Raw genomic sequence first — 27,098 nt, 5'->3', positions numbered from 1 at the left:
ACAAAAGGTTCATCGAGGAGGAGCTAGCGGCCTTTACAAACCAGAAGGGTTGTTCGAACATACTGCAGCTAGGATCACGATGAAGGACGACATCCCAATAAAGCGACGGTAATACCCAAAGAACCCCAAAATACAGAGGGAGATCAATGAAAAGGTAGAAGGACAGCTGGAAAAGGGATGCATCGAGCCTTCCAATAGCGCTTACAGCTCACCCATCGTCATGGTGAAGAAAAAGACAGGTCAATGGAGAATGTGCGTGGATTTCCGATAAATAAACGGAAAGTCGGATAAACTTGAGGGAGGTTAATTGAGGGAGGCAAAATTTTTCAGCAGCCTCGACCTTAAAGACGACTATTGTAAAATCCCACTGGAGGAAGGGAGCAGGAAATACACGGCCTTCACGGTATCAGGGAAAGATCTGTACCTTTGGCTCCGCACGCATTTGCGAATCAGTATGAAATCAACGTGATCGGACGCACAAGAGAGGAGCACATGGCGAATTTGAAGGAAGTATTCCGTAGACTAAAGGCGGCAAACTTGAGGATAAACACGGAAAAGTTTCATTTCTTCAGGAAAGAGCGTTTTCCAATATTTTGAAGGGGATTTCCCCCAGGAAATTTTACAAAAAATCTAAAAAAAAAAGAGTTTCCCAGATTTTGATGCAGAATGACGGAGAATCGATCTACAAATCGTTTAAGGTATTCCGCTAGAGAATCGGTTGATTTTTGGCAAATATATAGCCTTGGTAGTGGGTCATATCGGGCACTCCTGCGTTTTCCAATATTTTCAAGGGGATTCCCCAGGAAATTTGACAAAAAATCTAAAAAAAAATGGTTTCCCAGATTTTGATGCAGAAGGACGGAGAATCGATCTACAAATCGTTTAAGGTATTCCGCTAGAGAATCGGATGATTTTTGGAAAAGATATAGCCTTGGCAGTGGGTCATATCGGGCACTCCTGCATTTTCCAATATTTTCAAGGGGATCCCCCAGGAAATTTGACAAAAAATACAACAAAAAATAGTTTCCCAGATTTTGATGCAGAAGGTCGGAGAATCGATATACAAATCGTTTAAGGTATTCCGCTAGAGAATCGGATGATTTTTGGAAAAGATATAGCCTTGGTAGTGGGTCATATCGGGCACTCCTGCGTTTTCCAACATTTTGAAGGGGATCCCCCAGGAAACTTGACAAAAAATCTAAAAAAAAAGAGTTTCCCAGATTTTGATGCAGAATGACGGAGAATCGATCTACAAATCGTTTAAGGTATTCCGCTAGAGAATCGGATGATTTTTGGCAAAGATATAGCCTTTGCAGTGGGTCATATCGGGCTCTCCTGCGTTTTCCAACATTTTGAAGGGGATCCCCCAGGAAATTTAACAAAAAATCTAAAAAAAAGAGTTGCCCAGCTATTGATGCAGAATGACGGAGAATTGATCTACAAATCGTTTAAGGTATTCCGCTAGAGAATCGGATGATTTTTGGCAAAGATATTGCCTTGGCAGTGGGTCATATTGGGCACTCCTGCGTTTTCCAACATTTTGAAGGGGATCCCCCAGGAAATTTAACAAAAAATCTAAAAAAAAATGGTTTCCCAGATTTTGATGCAGAATGACGGAGAATCGATCTACAAATCGTTTAAGGTATTCCGCTAGAGAATCGGATGATTTTTGGCAAAGATATTGCCTTGGCAGTGGGTCATATCGGACACTCCTGCTTTTTCCAACATTTTCAAGGGGATCCCCCAGGAAATTTGACAAAAAATCTAAAAAAAAAAGAGTTTCCCAGATTTTGATGCAGAATGACGGAGAATCGATCTACAAATAGTTTAAGGTATTCCGCTAGAGAATCGGATGATTTTTGGCAAAGATATAGCCTTGGCAGTGGGTCATATTGGGCACTCCTGCGTTTTCCAACATTTTGAAGGGGATCCCCCAGGAAATTTAACAAAAAATCTAAAAAAAAATGGTTTCCCAGATTTTGATGCAGAAGGACGGAGAATCGATCTACAAATCGTTTAAGGTATTCCGCTAGAGAATCGGATGATTTTTGGAAAAGATATAGCCTTGGCAGTGGGTCATATCGGGCACTCCTGCATTTTCCAATATTTTCAAGGGGATCCCCCAGGAAATTTGACAAAAAATCTAAAAAAAAAGAGTTTCCCAGATTTTGATGCAGAATGACGGAGAATCGATCTACAAATCGTTTAAGGTATTCCGCTAGAGAATCGGATGATTTTTGGCAAAGATATAGCCTTTGCAGTGGGTCATATCGGGCTCTCCTGCGTTTTCCAACATTTTGAAGGGGATCCCCCAGGAAATTTAACAAAAAATCTAAAAAAAAGAGTTGCCCAGCTATTGATGCAGAATGACGGAGAATTGATCTACAAATCGTTTAAGGTATTCCGCTAGAGAATCGGATGATTTTTGGCAAAGATATTGCCTTGGCAGTGGGTCATATTGGGCACTCCTGCGTTTTCCAACATTTTGAAGGGGATCCCCCAGGAAATTTAACAAAAAATCTAAAAAAAAATGGTTTCCCAGATTTTGATGCAGAATGACGGAGAATCGATCTACAAATCGTTTAAGGTATTCCGCTAGAGAATCGGATGATTTTTGGCAAAGATATTGCCTTGGCAGTGGGTCATATCGGACACTCCTGCTTTTTCCAACATTTTCAAGGGGATCCCCCAGGAAATTTGACAAAAAATCTAAAAAAAAAAGAGTTTCCCAGATTTTGATGCAGAATGACGGAGAATCGATCTACAAATAGTTTAAGGTATTCCGCTAGAGAATCGGATGATTTTTGGCAAAGATATAGCCTTGGCAGTGGGTCATATTGGGCACTCCTGCGTTTTCCAACATTTTGAAGGGGATCCCCCAGGAAATTTAACAAAAAATCTAAAAAAAAATGGTTTCCCAGATTTTGATGCAGAAGGACGGAGAATCGATCTACAAATCGTTTAAGGTATTCCGCTAGAGAATCGGATGATTTTTGGAAAAGATATAGCCTTGGCAGTGGGTCATATCGGGCACTCCTGCATTTTCCAATATTTTCAAGGGGATCCCCCAGGAAATTTGACAAAAAATCTAAAAAAAAAGAGTTTCCCAGATTTTGATGCAGAATGACGGAGAATCGATCTACAAATCGTTTAAGGTATTCCGCTAGAGAATCGGATGATTTTTGGCAAAGATATAGCCTTTGCAGTGGGTCATATCGGGCTCTCCTGCGTTTTCCAACATTTTGAAGGGGATCCCCCAGGAAATTTAACAAAAAATCTAAAAAAAAGAGTTGCCCAGATATTGATGCAGAATGACGGAGAATTGATCTACAAATCGTTTAAGGTATTCCGCTAGAGAATCGGATGATTTTTGGCAAAGATATTGCCTTGGCAGTGGGTCATATTGGGCACTCCTGCGTTTTCCAACATTGTGAAGGGGATCCCCCAGGAAATTTAACAAAAAATCTAAAAAAGAGGAGTTTCCCAGATTTTGATGCAGAATGACGGAGAATTGATCTACAATACAAGCTAGAGAATCGGATGATTTTTGGCAAAGATATTGCCTTGGCAGTGGGTCATATCGGACACTCCTGCTTTTTCCAACATTTTCAAGGGGATCCCCCAGGAAATTTGACAAAAAATCTAAAAAAAAAGAGTTTCCCAGATTTTGATGCAGAATGACGGAGAATCGATCTACAAATAGTTTAAGGTATTCCGCTAGAGAATCGGATGGTTTTTGGCAAAGATATAGCCTTGGCAGTGGGTCATATTGGGCACTCCTGCGTTTTCCAACATTGTGAAGGGGATCCCCCAGGAAATTTAACAAAAAATCTAAAAAAGAGGAGTTTCCCAGATTTTGATGCAGAATGACGGAGAATTGATCTACAATACAAGCTAGAGAATCGGATGATTTTTGGCAAAGATATTGCCTTGGCAGTGGGTCATATCGGACACTCCTGCTTTTTCCAACATTTTCAAGGGGATCCCCCAGGAAATTTGACAAAAAATCTAAAAAAAAAGAGTTTCCCAGATTTTGATGCAGAATGACGGAGAATCGATCTACAAATAGTTTAAGGTATTCCGCTAGAGAATCGGATGATTTTTGGCAAAGATATAGCCTTGGCAGTGGGTCATATTGGGCACTCCTGCGTTTTCCAACATTTTGAAGGGGATCCCCCAGGAAATTTAACAAAAAATCTAAAAAAGAGGAGTTTCCCAGATTTTGATGCAGAATGACGGAGAATTGATCTACAATACAAGCTAGAGAATCGGATGATTTTTGGCAAAGATATTGCCTTGGCAGTGGGTCATATCGGACACTCCAGCTTTTTCCAACATTTTCAAGGGGATCCCCCAGGAAATTTGACAAAAAATCTAAAAAAAAAGAGTTTCCCAGATTTTGATGCAGAATGACGGAGAATCGATCTACAAATCGTTTAAGGTATTCAGCTAGAGAATCGGACGATTTTTGGCAAAGATATAGCCTTTGCAGTGGGTCACATTGGGCATTCCTGCCTTTTCCAAAATATTGAAGGGGATCCCCAGAAAATTTTAAATGAAATCTAAACAAGGGGGAACCTTACCTGACAGCTGAGTATTTAATATTTTATTGTGGTAACGTGCAAGCAAGACTCGTCTGTTTTTGCATTCGAATGCATGAAAAAGGTGAAAAAATATCTGTGATTTTATGTGCACGCACGGCGGAAAGAATGACAGGGAGGATAACGGGGTTGGGAATGGGGAATGCAATACGATATGTCCCTAGGCCATTAATGGTGCATTCCGATTTCCGAGAAACCGGAAACGGAAGCCATAAGCTGAAGCCCGACGCCATTTCGCCGCAAAGCCCTGCCGCCTGGTAGCAAACACGTACCCCAGCAGCATTTGCAGCTTCCTCGATTTGGCCATAAAAACACCAACAGCATCCTTAAGTGCATTTATTCAAGGTTGTATGATGGTGTAGAAGCGAAAGACATGAATATATGTACGAATGGATTTTCTGGGCGACATCAACATCGCTTGGCATCTACATCCTCATCGCTATCCGCATCCGCCACTTCATTCTCTAGCGTTGACATTAATTGCATAAGTGCAATCAATGCCACAGAGGCTAAGAAAAATGTCATAAATGTTCTCGGGCTTGGCAGCTTCAAGGGGAATTTGTACTCCCCAAACAAGAAGCCAGAATCCAGAAACCAGACCGCAATTCTCAATCCGCAATGGCAATTTCCGCTTTGCCGTCAATTAAAGGATATTATAAATTAAATTTATCTCCATCTGAAGACATTAACATGATTTATTTGATATTTCCACTGGTTACATTTTGAAAGTGTTATTCGTTTGCAGTAAAATGTATTTTTTAAAAATTTCCTCAAACAATTATTGTGAGTTTTGATACAAAAAGAAACCACGGTTAAATATTGGGGTAAATTGTATACGCAAGTCAATTAATAATTTATAATGAATGAAAAATGTATATGTGTAGAGAATGAAAGTATGTTACTTATGAATAAATATTCGGCACTTCTTAACGGCAATACGAACCGATCCAATATTCTCCATCGAGGTTTCCACAACTATTAAATTGTATGTTGTTGTTGTAGTCGAAACTCACAGTTCCATTATAGCAAAGAAGCACAAGAATCGAATCGAAAATGGGCCGAGTTAAATTCAAAGCTCCGCTGATCAATATTGTATTTGGGTTATTAAATTTGAAGTCGCCCGACGTCACTCCTAGGGCCATTTCCAAACCTTCATGCAATTTTTCAATTTCATGCTTCTTGTATGCGATCTCACGCCTATGCTGCTTCAAAACGGTAATTTGAGCTTCGATCTTCTTATCTTTTTCTTTAAGCTTGGAATTTGTACCTCTGATCTGCTCCTTTAGCTTATTCAGCTCTGATTGAAGTTTCTTATTCTTCTCTTTTTCCCGACGAGAGTCGAGCAGCAAACGATCTACACGATCGTACGATAAATTTCATCTAATTCCTTTTTCTGATGCATATTTGCTCCAGTCAGCCTCTACCGATCTAATGAATGAATTACCGATCTAATGAATGTATTATTGTCAGTCTCACTTTTTATTTGCACAATTCTACCCATTTTTTTTATACCCTTGCAGAGGGTATTATAATTTTGGTCAAAAGTGTGCAATGCAGTGAAGGAGACATCTCCGACCCTATAAAGTATATATATTCTTGATCAGGATCCCCTCCTGAGTCGATATGAGCATGTCCGTCTGTCCGTCTGTCTGTTTCTACGCAAACTAGTCTCTCTGTTTTAGAGCTATCGAGTTGAAACTTTGCACACATCCTTCTTTCCTTTGCAGGCAGTATATAAGTCGGAACGGCCGGGATCGGTCGACTATATCCTATAGCTGCCATATAACTGATTGATCGGAAATGCCATAACTTTGGTGTTATAGAGGGTTGGGACTTTCCACACATGTTATGTTTGACCAAAATATCTTATGTACAAAATATCATAAGGATCGGCCGACTATATCCTATAGCTGTCATAGAACGATCGAAATCGGCATAACTTTGGGGTTTTTGGGGGTAAGTTAGAAAGATGGGATTTGGTACAGATTCTATTTTGGGGAAAACAATCTGATCTGCCAATTTTCATAAGGATCGGCCGACTATAAACGATCCGCTATATATCTAATAAAATAAGATGGGTGGCGCCACCTAGCGGACTGCGACTGAACTGCAAGGGTATATCAACTTCGGCTCCGCCCGAAGTTAGCTTTCCTTTCTTGTTTCAAATTAATATTGGAGAAGACAAGTGTCAGAGGAGACTTTTCACGAAAAGGAAAATTGGTGCTACCAGACTGTTTAGTTTCTTTTTTGGCGCAGCCAGACAGCAAATGACAGTACTGAATTTGCTAAGCTTTTTTAAGTAACACTAAGCTTTTTTAAAAGAGGTTATACACGATTTTTAGGTTATTAAAAAATTTTATAGAAATTACGATTTAAAAAGCTTAAGGCCAAATCCAAGTATTCATCTACATCTTCATCTTAAATTTCAATTCATAATATATGGGATATAACTTTTTATTTTTTAAATCAGAATGGAGATCAACGTTATGAGAATAGGTGTGGCTATGTTTTAACTTCAATGTTGCAATATTAGCCATTTTATACAAGCTAACACCTTTCTAAAACTTTGTATTTCCTTGAAGAGGGTATTACTGTTTAGATAAAAAGTGTGCAACGCCGAGAAGGCGACTTATTTGATCCATTAGCGCATGGAAAGACAATAAGCCCCACATCGATAAATATATATCAGCCAATTTCCATTTGATTTTTGAGCGGAATACCTTACATCATGGTATAAGTATAGTGTTTTAAACTATGCTCTATGAATAAAAAATAAGTGTCTGCCATTGTTCACACTATTATTTATCCACACTATTACAATTCTTATAGCCCTCCCAAAAATCATTCATTTTCTATCTCAAGGAGTGATAGTACAGTAAAATAACAAAAGATAGTATGCTGCCAACATTGTCAATATTTTTTCATACAAATCATGACAAAATTAAAAAATTACATAAAATTCTATAATCGTTTTCCAGTTTGAACATCATTATTATGGCAAATAGCATCGGCAGATAGAACCCTGTCGGAGGAAGATATTGACCGATCGTGGTGCTGAAAAGAGGAATTTTATTTAAAGCTTGAAAATTAAATTTTTGCACTTTAAACTAACCTTAGCCCATGGTCACATTCCATAGTGCATAAGTTATATTCGCAGAAGCAGTTGCAACGAAACAAAAGAGCAATTTATTGATTTGAATTGGCTTGCAAACTGGCCAAAGTTGCTTTTAGCATTGCATTTTCAGAAACTAGTTCCCCGTTGCGCTTCTTTTGAGTATTCATTTGGGAGTGCAACTCAGTTAAGGCCATTTTCAGTTGGTTACTATTGTCCTGAAGAAGCTTGATGTGCAGGTCATGAGACTTGCTTACGATTGAGCCTGATTCCTTATAGGTTGCAATGGACTCCTTAAGAGAATTGATCAGTTCCTCCTTGTAATTTAGTTTCTTGATCATGTAGGACAGTTCCCTCTTCAGTTTTTTGATTTCATCGTCCTTGCACATGTTTTGATGTACATTTTCCTGCAAAACACGAGGTTGCATTATGCACCCAACATAAAACACCAAAAACCTTGAATTTAATTAAACTTACCGCATAATTTTCATTTTCTTCATTCATAATTAATAGAAAAGACCAACAGAATTAAAAAAAACAGAACTTGCAGAAAATAAAGTAATGAATCAAAGACTTCTTCAGAGAAAAAGACTAATGAAAAGAAGATTGTGCTGCCAACTTTTTAAATTGTAAAGTTTTCGTAGCGTTGCCAGACGACAGATTCCTAATCAACCTAAATAATGTCCGTCAAATTAGCGTCGCCTAGTTAGCGTCGAAGTGGAACGGTGGAATCGGAACGCAGCAACGAATTTTTTTATTTTCAATTATTTTACTGTTTATCCACTAAATTGATTGAAATAAAGTTTAGAATTGTAAAGAATTGAATAATTTATAGTTTTTTCTTACTTTGGGCGGGATCAACAACTTTAAAATACCATTAAAATACATTTGAAAAATTGGCCCCACACTGTTTTGGGTCCTAGCTCAGAAATAAGAGGAGGCCCCAAAAAGCCCGATATTGCAGCTAATAGGTCAAAATATTGAGGGTAATTCCTGAAGGTTTCATAAAAATCGCTCCCTACGTTTTGGAGAAAATCGGATAAAAGTGGGCCAATCTCGTTGACGGCCCATACAAAAATGACCACCAAAAATTGTTTTTAATATTCTGAAGCTCTAAGAGGAGGCCCCCATATGCACGGTAGTTGAGTCGATGTATCACCTTTTCTAGTATATCTGAAGCAAAAATCATTCAAATCGCTCCCTACAATTTTGAGAAAATCGATTTTTAGTTCCCCATTGATTTTAATTGATAAGGGAGGCGCCAACTCGTGAACCGGAACCAGTCCACGAACAAGTTCGTTCCACTAGTTCCAAATCTACAGACCGCCTTTGTTGGGCATGAATATGCTTATTGAGTCCTTTACAGAGGATGCCCCATTATGCACGGTATGCCGTTGCAAAGCTAATTTTTCATATAATTTAATAAGACTATTTGCATTAAAATCGCTCCCTACGATTTGACGCAATTTATCTTTAAAAATTTCTGCATTTTCTTTACCAATACTGGACCTTGTTCCAAACACAAATCGCGCCAATGTTAAATTTGAATGGCCTAACATGATTTCTTTATGGAGGATGCCCCATTTTGCACGGTATACCATTGTAAAGCTAATTTTTTTCTGAATCGAATGAGATTATTTCTTTTAGAATCGCTCCCTACGATTCGATGGAATCAATTCTTGAAAATTTCTGAACCTATTTTACCAATACTGGCCCCATAACCGCTTCACATGTTTTGATGCTGGTCAACATGGCGGCAGCCATGATCGAATTTGAATTTCCCCATTATCTCCCTTTGTAGAGGATGCCCCATTTTGCACGGTATATCACGAGAAAGCTAATTTTTTGCTTAATCGAATACCGGTAGTTCCATTCAAATCGCTCCCTACGATTCGATGGAATTAAGTATTCAAATTTGTACATGCATAACAGGTGCTTAACAGCACAATGTTGTAAAAGCTCAACAGCCACATGTGTTGGCCTATTTTCAACACTGAATGGGCGCCATTCCCCAAGCATGTGCATATGTATATTTCAAGCATGTACAAATTTCTCTATGCGTTATACATATGTAGGTGTTCTCAGAACTGTTGATTCTTATTTCTCTACTAATTTTCGGATCAGCAACATTGTGCAGGCCCAGATCGAGCAACTCTTCACGGCCGTGGCCAAGGACGCCATTTGTAGCTTCGATGTCACCTGCCTGGGATCACTACCGCATCACTACAGACAAAGTGACGAGCCTGCAAGTGACGAGTTTGCAGGAGCCACTGCGTCAGCTGTATCTGTCGGAGTGGGCCAATAAGGTGGGTACTACACATGGAATTTTGAAATAACTCATATCATAATCATCGTAATCTTATAGAAACTCAGCTTGGGCTCTTTGGAAATCTGTGCCACGGGACTACGGCTAAAGGTCAGTGCTACGGCCATCTCGAAAGGAGCCAGTCCCGACGGAGCGGAGGAGAATGAGGCCCATTATTACGCCCTTCCACAACATTGCCGTGTGGTTGGCTTGGTCAGGTAAGATTAGTAGATTTCACTTCGACTTCATCTAATGTGACTTTCATTTTAGAATTAAACTCTTGTAAACTCTTGAATCACATTATCAAGGGGGACTTCCCGGGACTATGACCCCAGGTGGTGGACAACATCAGCTATCTATCTGCAGAATCATGATGTCAACGGCTGGAGTGGCGCCCTGATGAACATGTACCAGCCGGTGAAGACCTACGAGTACAAGCGGAGCGAGGAGCAAACGCCCATGAACGAGGCCGTGAAGCTCTTGCTGCCGATGTTGGTGCGCTGATGGTGCGCCTCCTGACCGAGCAGTCGGTGCTGCTCCAGAAGCACATCCTTAAGATCTACTTCGCCCTTACGCAGTACAGCCTGCCTCACCCCCAATGGGATTGGAATGTGTCCGATAGCTCCCATTTGGACGATGATGAGCACACCAAATTCGCCTACTGGAAGACCAAGAAGTGGGCTCTCCACTTCATGGTTCGCATGTTCGAATGGTAAGTTTCCCAAAGAATCACAAATTGTTTGCCGAAAACATTAATTTTTCTGTTTTTCTTTTTTAGGTATGGAAGTCTCAGCAACGTAGTTAGTGAAAATTACCTAAAATTCGATGAGTGCTCGCCAACGTTCAGCTAAGGTGTCCTGGGGTTGTTTCTCAAGATCCTCGACCAGTACTGGAATCGTATCTACGTCGCGCCGCGTGTCCTCACGAATGTGCTCAACTATCTGAAGAATGCGTAAGTACCTGCCACTTTATCCCTAATCCCTAATAATAATATTATTTATATTATTACACTTTTTAGTGTAAGCCAGGCCTATACCTGGAAGCTAATCAAGCCGCACATAGTGGCAGTTAGTGCCGACTCCGATCAGGACCTGCGGGAGAAGGGACGAGTATGTCCGCCTGAAGTTTGGTAAATAATAGGAATCTGTTGAAACAAAAGAACCTACTTAATTCCCTAATTTTCAGATATATTTGAGGACTATGCCACGCCAGTTATGGCTGCCCAATTTATGCTGCATTCCATGTGCAAGAAACGCAAGGCCATGAGCACAATTATGCAGGTCATCACGTCGCCGAATGCGGACTACAAGCAAAAGGATTGATTCCGCACATGATTGGAACATTAGCGGATGTCCTGCTGAAGAAGGCTCAATACTGGTACCAAGTGGTATCTATGCTAACCACATACGTTTTCCCGGAGTTCCAGAATCCCGCCGGCAATATGCGAGCGCGTGCATGTTGGGTTCTGCACTATTTCTGTGAAGTGCAGATAAAGAATCCCCAGTACCTGGCCGAGGTCATGCGGCTGACCACGAACGCCCTGCTAACGGACAAGGAACTGCCCTTTAAAGTGGAGGCGGTCATTGGCCTGCAGATGTTCCTCTCATCCCAGGACGAGGCGACCCAATCCGTTGACGGTCAGATTAAGAACATCACCAAGGAGTTGCTCACCATTATTGGTTAACCGTGAAACCGAGAACGAAGATCTGACCAACATGATGCAAAAGATCGTGTGCACCTTAACGGAGCAACTGTTGCCGGTGAACACCATCGAGACTCTGCTCAGTGTGATGGAGAAGCATCCCGACGTCCTCCTCAATCTTCATCCGATTGTTATCAATGTGGTGGGACACATTTTCCAGCACAACATTACTGGTGGGTTGGGATTCTCTCTCAATGAAGGTCTATATTTTAAATTTTGACGGCCAAGTCCATCTCGCCCGAGACGTGGCAGATGCTGGAACTGATCTACCAGGTATTCAAGAAGGACGGCATCGACTACTTCATCGACATTATGCCGGCTCTGCATATCTATGTGACGGTCGACACGCCCGCATTCCTCTCCAATCCCAACAGGCTGCTGGCTATTCTGGCTGGCTGAAGAAACAAGAATAATAAAATAACACCTAAAAAATAACACATAAAAATAAAATGTAAATTATTCATTTGAATTTTTTTTTTTATTTTTATTTCATTATATTTTTAATTTATTTTCTTGGTAACATATATTTTATTGATCGGCCAATCAGTCGTTTTCTGCACCGGCAAGTTCGGCACCATCTTCTGCTGCGAGTCCAACTGCTGCTGGTTCAGCTGCTGCTGGTTCAGCTGCTGCTGGTCCTGCTTCTGCTTGTCCGGCTGCTGTTCCTTCTGGCGGTGCAGGGTTCCGGGCCCAACTTAATTCCATCGAATCGTAGGGAGCGATTTGAATGAAACTACCGGTATTCGATTAAGCAAAAAATAAGCTTTCTCGTGATATACCGTGCAAAATGGGGCATCCTCTATAAGGGGAGATAATGGGGAAATTCAAATTCGATCATGGCTGCCGCCATGTTGGCCAGCATCAAAACATGTGAAGCGGTTATGGGGCCAGTATTGGTCAATTGGGTTCAGAAAATTTCAAGACTTGATTCCATCGAATCGTAGGGAGCGATTTGAATGGAACTACCGGTATTCGATTAAGCAAAAAATTAGCTTTCTCGTGATATACCGTGCAAAATGGGGCATCCTCTACAAAGGGAGATAATGGGGAAATTCAAATTCGATCATGGCTGCCGCCATGTTGACCAGCAACAAAACATGTGAAGCGGTTATGGGGCCAGTATTGGTAAAATAGGTTCAGAAATTTTCAAGAATTGATTCCATCGAATCGTAGGGAGCGATTCTAAAAGAAATAATCTCATTCGATTCAGAAAAAAATTAGCTTTACAATGGTATACCGTGCAAAATGGGGCATCCTCCATAAAGAAATCATGTTAGGCCATTCAAATTTAACATTGGCGCGATTTGTGTTTGGAACAAGGTCCAGTATTGGTAAAGAAAATGCAGAAATTTTTAAAGATAAATTGCGTCAAATCGTAGGGAGCGATTTTAATGCAAATAGTCTTATTAAATTATATGAAAAATTAGCTTTGCAACGGCATACCGTGCATAATGGGGCATCCTCTGTAAAGGACTCAATAAGCATATTCATGCCCAACAAAGGCGGTCTGTAGATTTGGAACTAGTGGAACGAACTTGTTCGTGGACTGGTTCCGGTTCACGAGTTGGCGCCTCCCTTATCAATTAAAATCAATGGGGAACTAAAAATCGATTTTCTCAAAATTGTAGGGAGCGATTTGAATGATTTTTGCTTCAGATATACTAGAAAAGGTGATACATCGACTCAACTACCGTGCATATGGGGGCCTCCTCTTAGAGCTTCAGAATATTAAAAACAATTTTTGGTGGTCATTTTTGTATGGGCCGTCAACGAGATTGGCCCACTTTTATCCGATTTTCTCCAAAACGTAGGGAGCGATTTTTATGAAACCTTCAGGAATTACCCTCAATATTTTGACCTATTAGCTGCAATATCGGGCTTTTTGGGGCCTCCTCTTATTTCTGAGCTAGGACCCAAAACAGTGTGGGGCCAATTTTTCAAATGTATTTTAATGGTATTTTAAAGTTGTTGATCCCGCCCAAAGTAAGAAAAAACTATAAATTATTCAATTCTTTACAATTCTAAACTTTATTTCAATCAATTTAGTGGATAAACAGTAAAATAATTGAAAATAAAAAAATTCTTCGACGCTAACTAGGCGACGCTAATTTGACGGACATACAAAAATGTGATACCGATAACTAACAATCTAAATCCAAAATTTTTTGAATATATATTCTTATTTTATTTTTTTAGGAATAATTTGTGTAGAAATGACGACCTGCATGCCTTAGTTTGATAGTATTCAGATAACTGATGCTTCTATTCATTAAAAGTTTCCAATATTATTATGTTTAGTCAATCTCTCTAACTCTAATGTGAGACTTAGAAACATCAAAATTAAAGTTGAAATATTTTTAGATATTTGGAAAAATTTTTTTGAGTGCAAATTGGGTCGAAGTGGCACACCCATTGCTGTTGTTTGATGCCACCACAGGAACGTGGTACTTTGTGCTGGCTTGGAACTGGGTTAGTCCTCGCTGTTTGTCATATACAGCTAATATTGCCGAGCCGGTGGCTGTGGCTTAACATTCAATATAATCCGAGTGTGCACGGCAAATGTCAAGGAGTCGTAGACATACTCGTACATAGCCAAAGTCATATCCCGTATCGCAGGTTGCACTTAATTGCCGGGGCGAACAAGAGCACATTTCAATATCGCCCCAGACATGGAAATGTTATTAAGCCCATGCATTTTACATTAGAAGTATAGGCGGGAGTTGCAGGACCCGCCTCCCATTCGCAATTAGTGAGACATGCTGGGGCACTTGGCATTTAGTACACGTGACTCTTAATTGGCATCTAATCCGCCAGGAGCATGAAAAATTTGCAAATTTAAAGTGCATCAATTTTGATGCATTCAAAATTCTACTCGAAGCATCAAAAACGAAAGCGGTTTAAATATTCTAGAGGCTGTTACCTTATGCAACTAAAGAGGTTTTATTTATTTAACTTTACACCACAACGAACTGGAAAAAAGTTTTCAATTTATTGCAACAAAATTATAAGCTAACATTCTTTAACTACCTTTAGTCTTAAGAAAAATAAGCACGGACCTTGCACACAAAATATTGCAATTATGGGTTTAAAAAAAGTCGAAGTATAGGCTGCATGTAAATTTGATGGATGCTTCTGATACTACGGTAAGGAAGTAATTAAGGTATTCACCTATGAGAATGAATATACATACCCATGTACACCCGCTCAACTCCGAAAAAAAATCGGACAAAAATGTATTTGATATTATTTTTGCAATTTGATTGCTTGTTATTTTAAGCCTTTCACCGCACCGGGATAAGCGTCATCCCGGAGAGCTAATATACTTCTAGTCGGTCCAGGCGGAGTCGCACACAAGGACACATAAATTAAAGCGATAACAAATTGTAATTACGCAGCATGTGGCGCAGCGCAGGAAACGCTTCTCTCCCCATTGCTCCGTTCCAAAATCCGTAGAATCGCGTACTAGGGGCTAATGGAGTTTCGGCCTGGTGTAGTGTGGGGAGGGGACCCGGACCGCAGTGCGTCACATAAATATCCAAATTGACATAAATTAGTGGAGATTGAAAAATACGCCATGGCCTGGGGGAACTGTGGAAGTGCCATCAGCAAAGTGGCCGCACATGGCCATTGGCTTTTCTTTGTCTTTGTCCTGGTTATAAATGTCCTTTTCATGGCCGTGGCCCATTGAAGTCGTGTACCGTTCACAGCGCCTGTCTGTCCAATGGCATTAATAAGATCCCAAATAAGGTCAACAGATAAATTTCAATTTGATTGCCTCGAAGCACGCCACCTGGCTGTAAAGAAGCAACCAGTTGCTTTTGATCCTTGGAATGCTGCAAGAAGTATCTAATATTAATTATTTTCAAAAAAATACATCACACTTGACTACTTGAACGTTTCTTTCTCCAAAAGGTAATTATTATGTTGGAAGACTTTTTATTTAAATCACGTTTCTGTAGTCTAGAATATATATAGTAACATATCAACAAAATTTCTTTAAGTGTATATCAGTAAATTTTGTAAACCAATTTTGTAAACCGAAGCTGAAGCCTTTTGTATTGAAATTCGTAATCCAGCTGCAAATTGCATCATTCCAATTTTTGTAAAAACATAAACATTTAATTTTTCAATTCGGCTGAAAACAGTCTCATTTAAGATTTCCAATTTCTAAGAGCCACTTCAGATTGAAAACCAAAACAATATTTTGGTAAACAGAATCCCGACTCAAATCTTTCTCACTCCTTTTAAGTGAAATAAAACTAAACAGCTCAAACCATTCTTAAATGGGCATCCACTTCACAGGAAATTTCACATTTTCTTGTCACCTCGATTAATTGAGACCCAAAGTCTTCCACGTCAACTGACACCTCAAGTAATAGGTTCCGACTCAATCGATTTCCTTCAGAAAACAACGCCTCTCTGAGAGAAAAGCTTCTTTCGAGCTTTGATCTGCAAAAAGCTTCAGCAAGGGTAGCTATAAAAGGGACTTAGAGCCCCAAAGTTAAGTTAGTTCTGAAACTCCAAAAATTCTAAGCAGTTTTAAAAATCACACTGTATCAAAAACGGAACTCAAATAAAAATATATTTTTTTCAAACTATTTTTGAAGAAGATATTTAATTGGCGCAGTCGGTAGGATGTGTAAAAGTGACCAGTGATCAATCGAGATCATAGAACATCGTTGAAGTATTTTGTGCTAATGCAACTGCAGCCTTAATACTAACCGCGAGTGTTAATCGCTATTCACATCCGCAAAAAAACTTACGTGTTAGTTTCAATTTGTAGCCCACTTTTCGAAGTGTGACTGCTACCGAAAATATACAAAACACAAAAACTTAAAATAAATTAGTAGCCCGCTTTCATAGTGTGACCGCTACCGAAACAAATAAGAAATACGAACATTACAATGGCCGAACCAGTAGCACAAGTCCAGTTACTCTCCGAGCTACACCTTAATCAGGCTTTAAGCCAGATTAGGCAAGTTCCCAATTTTAATGGAAGCACCAGGGAATTAAGTGCATTCATCAGACGGATCGAATACATTTTAAATTTGTATCCATCAACTGATCCGCGTCAAACAGCTGTATTCTTCAGTGCAATCGAGATGCAATTATCAGGAGATGCCCAGCGAGTGTCACAGATATCAGCAGCAACCAATTGGCCCGATCTAAGGATTGCTCTCATCGATGAGTATAAAACCCAAACCCCATGCGAGGAATTACTAAGACGACTCTACAATACCCCTTTCAATGGAAGCATTCGTAAGTTCGTCGAGGATCTAGAATATAAAATATTTGTCATAACAAACAAATTGTCGTTAGAAAATAACAATTTAAATACAATGATTTATAATAATGCCATGAATAATACTGTAAAAGATGTAATAATGAGAAAACTTCCTGACAGGTTATTCATGACATTAGCAAGGCACGATATAACTACAGTCAGTAAACTTAAACAAGTAGCACAACAAGAAGGTTGTTATGATTCTGGTTCTGATAAAGTTAAATCACAACATAATTCAAAACAAAACGGACAAGATAGGAGAAATTATCAAAGAAATAATAATTTCCAAAGAAATAATTCCTTTTATAATAATAATAATCAACAAAATTATAATCAGCAAAGTAACTATAGACAACCAAATAATTTCAATCAACAACAATTTCAACAGGAATTGCAGCAAAATTTAAATCATGGTAGAGCTCAGAATCCTATGAATTATCAACAGCCAACATCTTCTTTACAAGGTTATAATTCTAACAAACCAGTGAAAAGACAGCGTGAATATTCAAGCGATCAATCTAGAATGGAAATCGAAAATTTTCATCAAATAGCCTCGTATCCAATAGAAGAAATAGAAATCCTTACATCAGAATAACTATTAACAATCGCGCATTTAAATGTGTAATAGATACAGGAAGTTCAATAAACCTAATAAAAGAAAATTATTTTAATTTCCCACAAACATTAAAAACGTTAGAAGTGCACACAATTAATGGTGTAATTAAATTAAATAAGTCCGTAAATTTTAAATCAAGTAAACTTTGTCCGATCGATCAACCATTTTGGGTTCACAATTTTTCGCAAAAATATGACATATTGATAGGAAGAGAGTATTTAGAAGCATGTGAAGCAATTATTAATTATAAACAGGAAACAGTCACTTTGAGCGGATTTGTTTTTTCCATGATATATAACCACGAAGATTTCAAGAATTCCGAAATTGAAACATTGGAAGATTATCTCAGTCCACCTTCATCTGAGGATATATCTTTTAATTTTGCAATTAATAATGACTTAGAAGAAAATAAAAAATTTCGAATAAATCATCTTAATAAAGAAGAAATAACTAAATTAAATAACATTTTATTTGAATTTAGGGATATCCAGTACAGGGAAGGTGAAAATTTGACCTTTACCAGTGCTATAAAACATTCAATCCAAACCAAACATGAAGATCCTATTTACAAAAAACCTTATAAATACCCCCAAGCTTATGATCAAGAAGTAGAAGTCCAAATTAAAGAAATGATGAATCAGGGAATAATACGTAAATCGAAATCCCCTTATTGTTCTCCAATATGGATAGTCCCAAAGAAAGAAGATGCATCAGGTAAAAAGAAATTTCGAATAGTAATAGACTATCGAAGTCTAAATGAAATAACTATTGATGATAAGTATCCGATACCAGTTATGGATGAAATACTTGACAAACTTGGAAAGTGTCAATATTTTACAACAATTGACCTTGCCAAGGGTTTCCATCAAATTCAAATGGATGAAAATTCTATTTCAAAAACAGCTTTTTCTACTAAAAATGGACATTACGAATACACACGAATGCCATTTGGTCTGAAAAATGCGCCTGCAACTTTCCAACGTTGCTTGAACAATTTATTAGAAGATTTAATATACCAGCATTGCCTTGTTTACATGGATGACATAATTATATTTTCTACTTCATTAGAAGAACACATATTGTCCATAAAAAAGGTGTTTTCAAAACTTCGAGAAGCTAATCTTAAACTTCAACTTGACAAATGTGAGTTTATGAAAAAGGAAACTGAATTCCTTGGACATATAATAACAACAGAAGGAATAAAGCCAAACCCCCAAAAAATTGAGGCAGTACAAAAATTTCCAATACCAAAAACCCAAAAAGAAATAAAATCATTTTTAGGTCTCTGTGGATTTTATAGAAAATTCATACCTGATTTTGCTAAAATTGCAAAACCTATGACTGTAAACTTAAAGAAAGGTTCCACTATAAATTCAACCAATAAAGAATATTTAGAAGCATTTGAGAAATTAAAACTTCTTATTACATCAGACCCAATTTTAATTTACCCTAACTTTGAAAAATTATTTTCCTTAACAACAGATGCTAGCAATGTCGCCATAGGCGCAGTATTATCGCAAAATCATAAACCTATTTGTTATGCAAGTAGAACTCTTAATGAACATGAAATTAATTATTCAGCAATAGAAAAAGAGCTTCTGGCTATAGTCTGGGCCACTAAATATTTTAGGTCTTATCTCTTTGGTAGAAAATTCGAAATCCTTAGCGATCATAGACCATTAGTTTGGCTTCATAATATAAAAGAACCAAACATGAAACTACAAAGATGGAGAATAAAATTAAACAAGTTTGACTTCACTATTAAATATTTGCCGGGAAAGGAAAACCAGGTAGCTGATGCTCTGTCAAGAGTGAAGCTAGAAGAAAATTTTTTAGGAGAAACACCGGATAATACCGAGTCATTACCCACAATAGCAACAGTTCATAGTGCACATGAAGACAATCAGAATTATATAGAAATAACGGAAAGACCTTTAAACTATTACAATAGACAAATTGAATTTCATAGAGGAAACTCAAATGAAGTCAAATTGAGCCAATACTTTCATAAAACCAACCTTAAAATAATTTATAAAGAAATGACCCATGAATATGCAAAAGAATTAATTAAAGAATATTTGTGCTCTAAAAAAAGTGTTATTTATTTTCCTTGTGAAATGGACTTCATAATATTTCAAAATGCTTATATAGAAATCATCAGCCCAAACAACTTAACCAAAGTTATGAAAACTAGTACAATATTAACAGATGTCCAAACATTCGCCGAATTCAAGGAAATTGTCCTTAAAGCTCACGTAGAATTATTACATCCAGGAATAGAAAAACAAACAAGCCTTTTTAAAGAAAAATATTATTTTCCCGATTATCAGAGATTAATTCAGAATATTATAAATGAGTGTGAAATTTGTAACCTTGCTAAAACAGAACACAGAGATACAAAACTTACATTTGAATTAACCCCAGAAACCTTTAACCCCAGAGAAAAATATGTTATAGATTTTTACATGATCGATAATAAACAATTCTTATCTTGCATTGATATTTATTCCAAATATGCTGCTTTAATAAATGTCAACAGTAGGGATTGGTTAGAAGCAAAAAGGGCATTACTCATGATATTTAATGTAATGGGTAAACCAAAAGAAATTAAAGCCGACAAAGACTCTGCATTTATGTGCTCAGCATTGCAACTTTGGCTGCAATCAGAAGATGTAAGAATAACTATAACCACAAGTAAAAATGGCGTTTCTGACATAGAGAGATTTCATAAAACTATTAATGAAAAATTAAGAATTATAAATTGTGAACGGAATCCTGAAAATATAATTACTAAATTTGAAACAATCGTTTATATTTATAATCATAAAACAAAACATAGCTCTACAGGTAGAACACCAGCAGACATTTTTATTTTCGCCGGAACTCCAAGTTATAATATTCAAGTGAATAAAATAAAGAAAATAAACAAGCTTAATAAAAATCGTCATACATTCGATATTGATACTAGGTATAGACAAGCTCCACTTATAAAATCTAAAACAACAAATCCTTTTAGGAAGACAGGCCAAATTACACAAACTGACGAAAAACATTATGTAGAAAAAAATAGAGGTAGAGAAATCACACACTATAAATCGAAATTTAAAAAGAAAAAGAAAATTAATACCAGCAAATATAATAATTCCAGATTTCCACCGGAAGACAACCCAGCTTAATAAAATTATCTTTTATATAATAACTTTATTATGTCTTATATATCACGCCATGTGTCAGAACATAGATATCAATCCAATTCAAGCAAAAAATGGATACTTAATTTTCCAAACAGGTAACATAGATCTGCCCACTAATTATGAATATCATTGTCTCACAGTCAATTTAACTAAAACTGAACAAACTTATAAAAATCTAATGGAACAAACACGAGAATTTGAACATTTGGATCAAATTCAATATCTAAAAGAAAAATTAAATAGAGAAATGAATGGAATAAAAATTGCTCAACGAAACAAAAGAGGACTTGCAAATTTTGTAGGTACCTTTTATAAATATTTATTTGGCACATTGGATCAACAAGATAGGGAAGAATTAGAATCAAAAATTGATAACTTGTCCGAAAATAGTATACAGATCAACGAATTAAATAAAGTTATTGATGCAATTAATAAAGGAATAGAAACAGTAAATCGTTTAAATGAAAACCAAAATGAAAACCAAAGGTTAGCAATCCTTATTTTCAATTTACAAGAATTTACAGAATACATAGAAGACATTGAATTAGGAATGCAATTTACAAGATTAGGCATATTCAACCCAAAGCTCCTAAAACATGACCCGCTTAAACATATTAATTCAGAAAAATTGTTAAATATTAAAACATCTACTTGGTTACAAGTTAATACTAACGAAATATTGATAATTTCTCATATTCCTCGTACTATTATTAAAACCCCCATTTACAAAATTTTACCGTATCCGGATCAGAATCAGAATATAATAACCGAAACATTGCATGATAAATATTACATAAAAAATCAGCAAGTCTTTAAAGTAAAAACAAAAGAAATAGTAAATAATAAATGTATAATAGGTCTCTTAAGACAAACAAATACAGAATGTAGATATACAAAAATGTACAAGAACTTCGAATTAAATTATATTGAACCCAACATTATAATAACATGGAATTTACCAAAAACTTTGTTAAATCAGAATTGTATAAATAAAGATCTAATAGCAGAAGGAAACAATATAATAAAAGTATTCAACTGTTCTATACAAATAGAAGATGTAATAATAACAAATACTATGCTTGATTACACCCGAACTATTTATGTAAACAACAACATAACTAAACTCGAACCTTTATCGTATATCGTAGCCAAAGAAATATTCCAAAACCACTCAAAACAATATTTTAAAACTCAAACAATTTTACTAATACTACTAGTAGTAATAATTATTATTATAATCATATATTTGATTTATAAATTTAAGAACATCCCAAAAAGGATAATAATTAATTATAAAAAACAAAAGGTTATAACTCCCGAAGAAGAAACTATAAGTTCAGAGAATAAAGAACATGACCTACAGTTATACCCCAAACTAACCGCCTGAGGACAGGCTAAATTCTTAAGGATGGGGAAGTAACATATCAACAAAATTTCTTTAAGTGTATATCAGTAAATTTTGTAAACCAATTTTGTAAACCGAAGCTGAAGCCTTTTGTATTGAAATTCGTAATCCAGCTGCAAATTGCATCATTCCAATTTTTGTAAAAACATAAACATTTAATTTTTCAATTCGGCTGAAAACAGTCTCATTTAAGATTTCCAATTTCTAAGAGCCACTTCAGATTGAAAACCAAAACAATATTTTGGTAAACAGAATCCCGACTCAAATCTTTCTCACTCCTTTTAAGTGAAATAAAACTAAACAGCTCAAACCATTCTTAAATGGGCATCCACTTCACAGGAAATTTCACATTTTCTTGTCACCTCGATTAATTGAGACCCAAAGTCTTCCACGTCAACTGACACCTCAAGTAATAGGTTCCGACTCAATCGATTTCCTTCAGAAAACAAAGCCTCTCTGAGAGAAAAGCTTCTTTCGAGCTTTGATCTGCAAAAAGCTTCAGCAAGGGTAGCTATAAAAGGGACTTAGAGCCCCAAAGTTAAGTTAGTTCTGAAACTCCAAAAATTCTAAGCAGTTTTAAAAATCACACTGTATCAAAAACGGAACTCAAATAAAAATATATTTTTTTCAAACTATTTTTGAAGAAGATATTTAATTATATATATATGTATATATATATATATATATATCGATTTAACTCTTGGCATGTGTTGTGGATTTATGGCTTAAAATTGAAATGGGGCGTGTTCTCGTGAGTTTTTTAAGCTTTGCAAATGAGTCCTGGCCCCGGGACTTCGGATCTACATCGGGGCTTGACAAGTCGCTTAAGGCGTATATAAATTGCAAACAAATATTTGCCCTCTAAGTGCTATTTTGGCAGGGCCCCGGCATTGGAAGTGGCTTTCAGTTGGTCCCTAAGCCCCCGATAACATTTTAACAAGCTCAAAATGTTTTCTAAGTACGAAATGAAATATTTGCAAGGCAAAAGAACTTAAATTGAAAAGGTCTTTGTTCCAAAGATCAGGGTTCCCTTATCCCACCACCTACCCAACGAACAAAATATTAAAACTCAAACATTGTCAACAAATCGAATTTCATTTCCGTCCTGCCATTGCAAAGGTGTTTCCAATTATTTATGGCACTGGGCGAAAGATTTCGAATGTCCTTACAAAAATACAGGGCATGACATGAGAGGTGAGTATATAATATACAGTTACGAAGGATATTCTTCGCAGACTTTAAAGATTGTGTGATGAGTAATTATGAACAAAAAACAAGTAATAGCCTATATAATATAGTTTATTTTTAACCAATAATCTAATAGAATTTATGAAAGTACCTCTTAACCTATACCATCAGACTTGTTTACCCTTTAATGGGAAAGTTCGTTTGTTCATTATACAACCATCATCGAAGCCTCCACCTGTCAAGTCAGTCAGCGTGAAAATCCATTTCCCAGCCCCCTCCCAAAGCCCCACCACCTCCCGAGGAAATGACCAAATAATTTTTCCCCTAACTACACTAACACCCGCAGTTGATTAAGTACCAGTGAGTGTGGTATTTATGGGGGTGGGTGTTGGTATGTGTTTTTCATTTCAAATGATTGATTGCAATTTGATGCATGATACTCAAAATTGCAATTCAGTTCTGAAAAGAGGGAGTCATGCTGAGTGTAACAGGCTCCCAATCGCAATTAAAACAAATTTGAAAATCATAAAAGAGATTTCTAACGATAATTTAATATCAACATTGCTGTTAAAGGTTGAATAAGTAATACTGAAAATTTACATGGCGTTTCGTCGATCTGTTTTCATTGCAGAACGGCCAACAAGAATTACAGGCCCGCAGACAGACCCATCCTATTCCATCCCATCCATCCCATTACAGACCCATCCTACCACTTTAATTAGAAACCAAATCTCGCACACGGCCTACTCATTAGCCAAATGGCCATGATATTTTCCAGCTGACCTGACGAACGCCATTTGTCAGCGAGGTGGCCAGGAAAATAAAAGAGTTACTTTCTAATGAATAAAACAGCCCGACATATTTGTTACACCAACGGCAATAACAGAGTTCCCCGGTACATATACAGAGAACAACAAAAATAATAATAAGAAATGAAACCCTTTTTATCCCTAAACCTTTTGTGTGCGCCATTTGTCCTCGAGGCCCTCGAGGCCAAACAACTTTGGTACAAAAGAATTTCTTCGCGTTCAAGAGCCTTAACTTGTCACGCCCACTTTAAAACACAAAAAATCCGCACAAATTGCAAAAAAACAAGAAAGAAAAACCAAAATGCCATTAGTATGCCATAATGAAATGACTTCAAACACAAAGCGAGGGTCAGTTCTAATTTATCTTTAAAATAACTGAAACACTAACCAACTTTAAATAAAATAAACTGATTAAGAGTTTATTTAAGGGAATTTGTTTTAAAACTTTGAAGTAAACCTGAATTTCGGTCTCATGTCCGTCCACAACTTTTTAGTCTCACCTGAAAAATGTCATAAAATATTCCCCGAAAGTGGAGCAAAACAGTGCAGCAAAATATAAAAAGTCAAACCATCGAAACAATGGGGAAAAAAACGGAAAAGCTGATGCAGCAAAATAATAAGCCAAATGCTGGTCAGGACATTACCGACAGGATGCTGAAAGTTTTGCATAGAAAATTAAAAATACATGGGAAATTTATTGGGAGGACTCCTCCCTAACTCCCTCATCCACTTTTATGGCCATAACATTTGGTCTTGTAGGAGGAGCGCAGCAATTGGACAATAAAATTTTCTTTTAAAAACAGCGGACGACGTTGCTTGTCGTCTTACGGACCATGGCACGAAAACAAAAGGATTCACAGGAATCTCCTTGCCCCGATGGATTTCAGAAACTACTGACATTCCTCAAGTTTATCTATCCATTGCTTTTGTTTGCGGGTTTCCCTTAGCTTTGCTTGAAATAGTTGGAATAACTGATGAAGTTACCTCAAAAAGAAGCTAATTCATAATCAAAAACTGTATTTATTTCATAATTTCTTAAATTTTAGTGGAAAATGAACAAAAATTAAAGGAAAATTTGTTGAAAATTATATAGAAATAGACTATAAATAACACACTTCTATTTTAAATTTTTATTCAAAACAACGAAACAGGAAATACCCAACCAAGGACTTCAAGTCCTTGGGCTAATCAAGCCGGTTTAAGTGTAAAAGGGTCGAACTCTTTTTCGGCACAAAACACTGTCGGAAATCTGCGCCGGAGGGCACAACGTCACCGGATACCCGCCGCAAGAAATGTAAAATTAATGTAGCAGGCCTCTAACTTTCGTTCGTCGTGCCGTTGTTTTTGCCTTTTTCAATCAGGACAGGTAGGCAGACACGGTGTGGAATCATTTTGCATTTCTTGTCACGTTTTATGAATTTGCTGCGACAAACACAAACCCTGGTCGGCCAAAACCCATGGAAAGTGGCTGAAGACCCGAGCAAACAAGATCCAGCTGACCGGCGAAAATGTCGTCGGAATTTGCCAGGATTGAGAATTCAGGATTCAGCATTCGTCGTTCGCCATTCGGCGAAGATAACGCGCCGTCGGGCTTAAATGGCTTTTGCGAGCAATTCGTAAGGCGGCGGTTTTCATGGCTTCGAGACGGAAATGCAAAAGGGTTTCCGCATCTTCTACGCCGGAATGGCGGATGCGTAACGACAAGCACGCATAAATTACTCAATTAGTAGGCGGATGCAAAGCCATGCGATGCGATAGATTTCTAATTACAGCCACCGCAGCAGTTGGATTGGCATCTTTAGCCCAAATCGGGCAAGAAAGTGGCATCATAAGTCAAGGAAAATTATAAGTGAGCATCTAAAAAGATAAGGACTTACAGGTCCTGAAAGATTAACAACTGGCAAAGTGTTATATTTACTTTAAGGACCTTTCATGATTATGTTTACCATTTGGTTCATCTGGCTTACTTCAAATGTCGGATTTATCACTCATATTTTATCCAGACACATGTGTTTTCGTGCTTCTGTTGATAATTAGAAACATAATTTTTTTGCTTGTTGCCGTTGTGGTTCAACTGCTGTCGCAGGACCCTTTGACCAGGACTCGCTGACATGACCGTGTTGACGTGTAGGAATTGTGATAATGTGAGTATTTGCTTTGTTGCCTGTGTCGGTGGCTGACGTTTCAGCAAGAAATTAGAAAGTGCGCACAGTTATTATTAGAAACGTCTACGCAATTTGCCCAGGACATGGCCCAGCCCACACATGTCCTGGTGGCTATCAGCTTACGGTTACTTATTAGCTTGATGAATTGTGATGAAAGTAAGCAGAGTTCCTGGGACGGGTAAACACCGGAGCGTATCACCCCAAAGGTGTCAAAGAAAGATCCTCGCTCTAAACGATTGCATCAATTATTCAGGCTCAAGTATTATATTAATTAAAGCCAGCCACATCACTATCCCATAACACTATTTACATACATATACTTATCCTATGAAAATGAACTTAATTGCATTGCCATGTGGGATATGTTGGGAGTATGTTGGGCGTGGCATTCACCGAAATCAAGGTCACTTCAGATGCCATTAATCAAAGCGTAGAAAAAACAAAGTGGCAACAGGCAAATGGACAGAATCCCTCCCCACCCCAGACCGAACTATACAGATCCAGTCCCATTCCCATACCCATACCCATATCCATACCCATTCTCTGGGATATGTCAAAGCTGGCCACGGCAAAGAGATTGGAGAGAAGTGCCCGGCCCCGATTCACGTCACTCGCAAGATGGCAGCGCGTTGTATGCGGGAGTGTACCACAGTGCGTATGATTGATGTTGTTCAATGCGCTCCTGACAGCACCATTAGCTGAGGTGTGTGCGCCCGG

At 37.6% G+C, this 27,098-nt stretch overlaps 1 protein-coding gene and 1 pseudogene across 1 annotated transcript; one reads left to right on the top strand and one right to left on the bottom strand.

The window, feature by feature from the left end:
• Window positions 1-7,492: 7,492 nt before the first annotated feature.
• On the bottom strand, window positions 7,493-8,370 carry LOC6502331. Its single transcript, XM_001967741.4, has 3 exons — window positions 8,191-8,370; window positions 7,714-8,120; window positions 7,493-7,655 (listed from the first exon to the last, which is right to left on the bottom strand). The coding sequence occupies exons 1-2, from the start codon at window positions 8,215-8,217 to the stop codon at window positions 7,788-7,790; spliced, it is 360 nt and encodes a 119-aa protein (XP_001967777.2). The 5' UTR covers window positions 8,218-8,370; the 3' UTR covers window positions 7,493-7,655; window positions 7,714-7,787.
• A 1,465-nt stretch (window positions 8,371-9,835) lies between these two features.
• On the top strand, window positions 9,836-12,119 carry LOC26513650 (annotated as a pseudogene).
• Window positions 12,120-27,098: the final 14,979 nt, after the last annotated feature.

This window comes from Drosophila ananassae (assembly GCF_017639315.1).
Source record: "Drosophila ananassae strain 14024-0371.13 chromosome Y unlocalized genomic scaffold, ASM1763931v2 tig00000155, whole genome shotgun sequence".
In the NCBI taxonomy this organism is placed as follows: Eukaryota; Metazoa; Arthropoda; class Insecta; order Diptera; family Drosophilidae; genus Drosophila; species Drosophila ananassae.
This window is presented reverse-complemented; position numbering and strand designations above follow the sequence as displayed.

Excerpts from the sequence above, each read along its gene's own strand:
- LOC6502331 (XM_001967741.4), bottom strand. The coding sequence starts at position 8,217 with ATGAATGAAGAAAATGAAAATTATGCG. Across the intron at positions 8,121-8,190 it reads AAGAAAATGAAAATTATGCG|GAAAATGTACATCAAAACAT; the intron begins GTAAGTTTAATT and ends CGTGTTTTGCAG.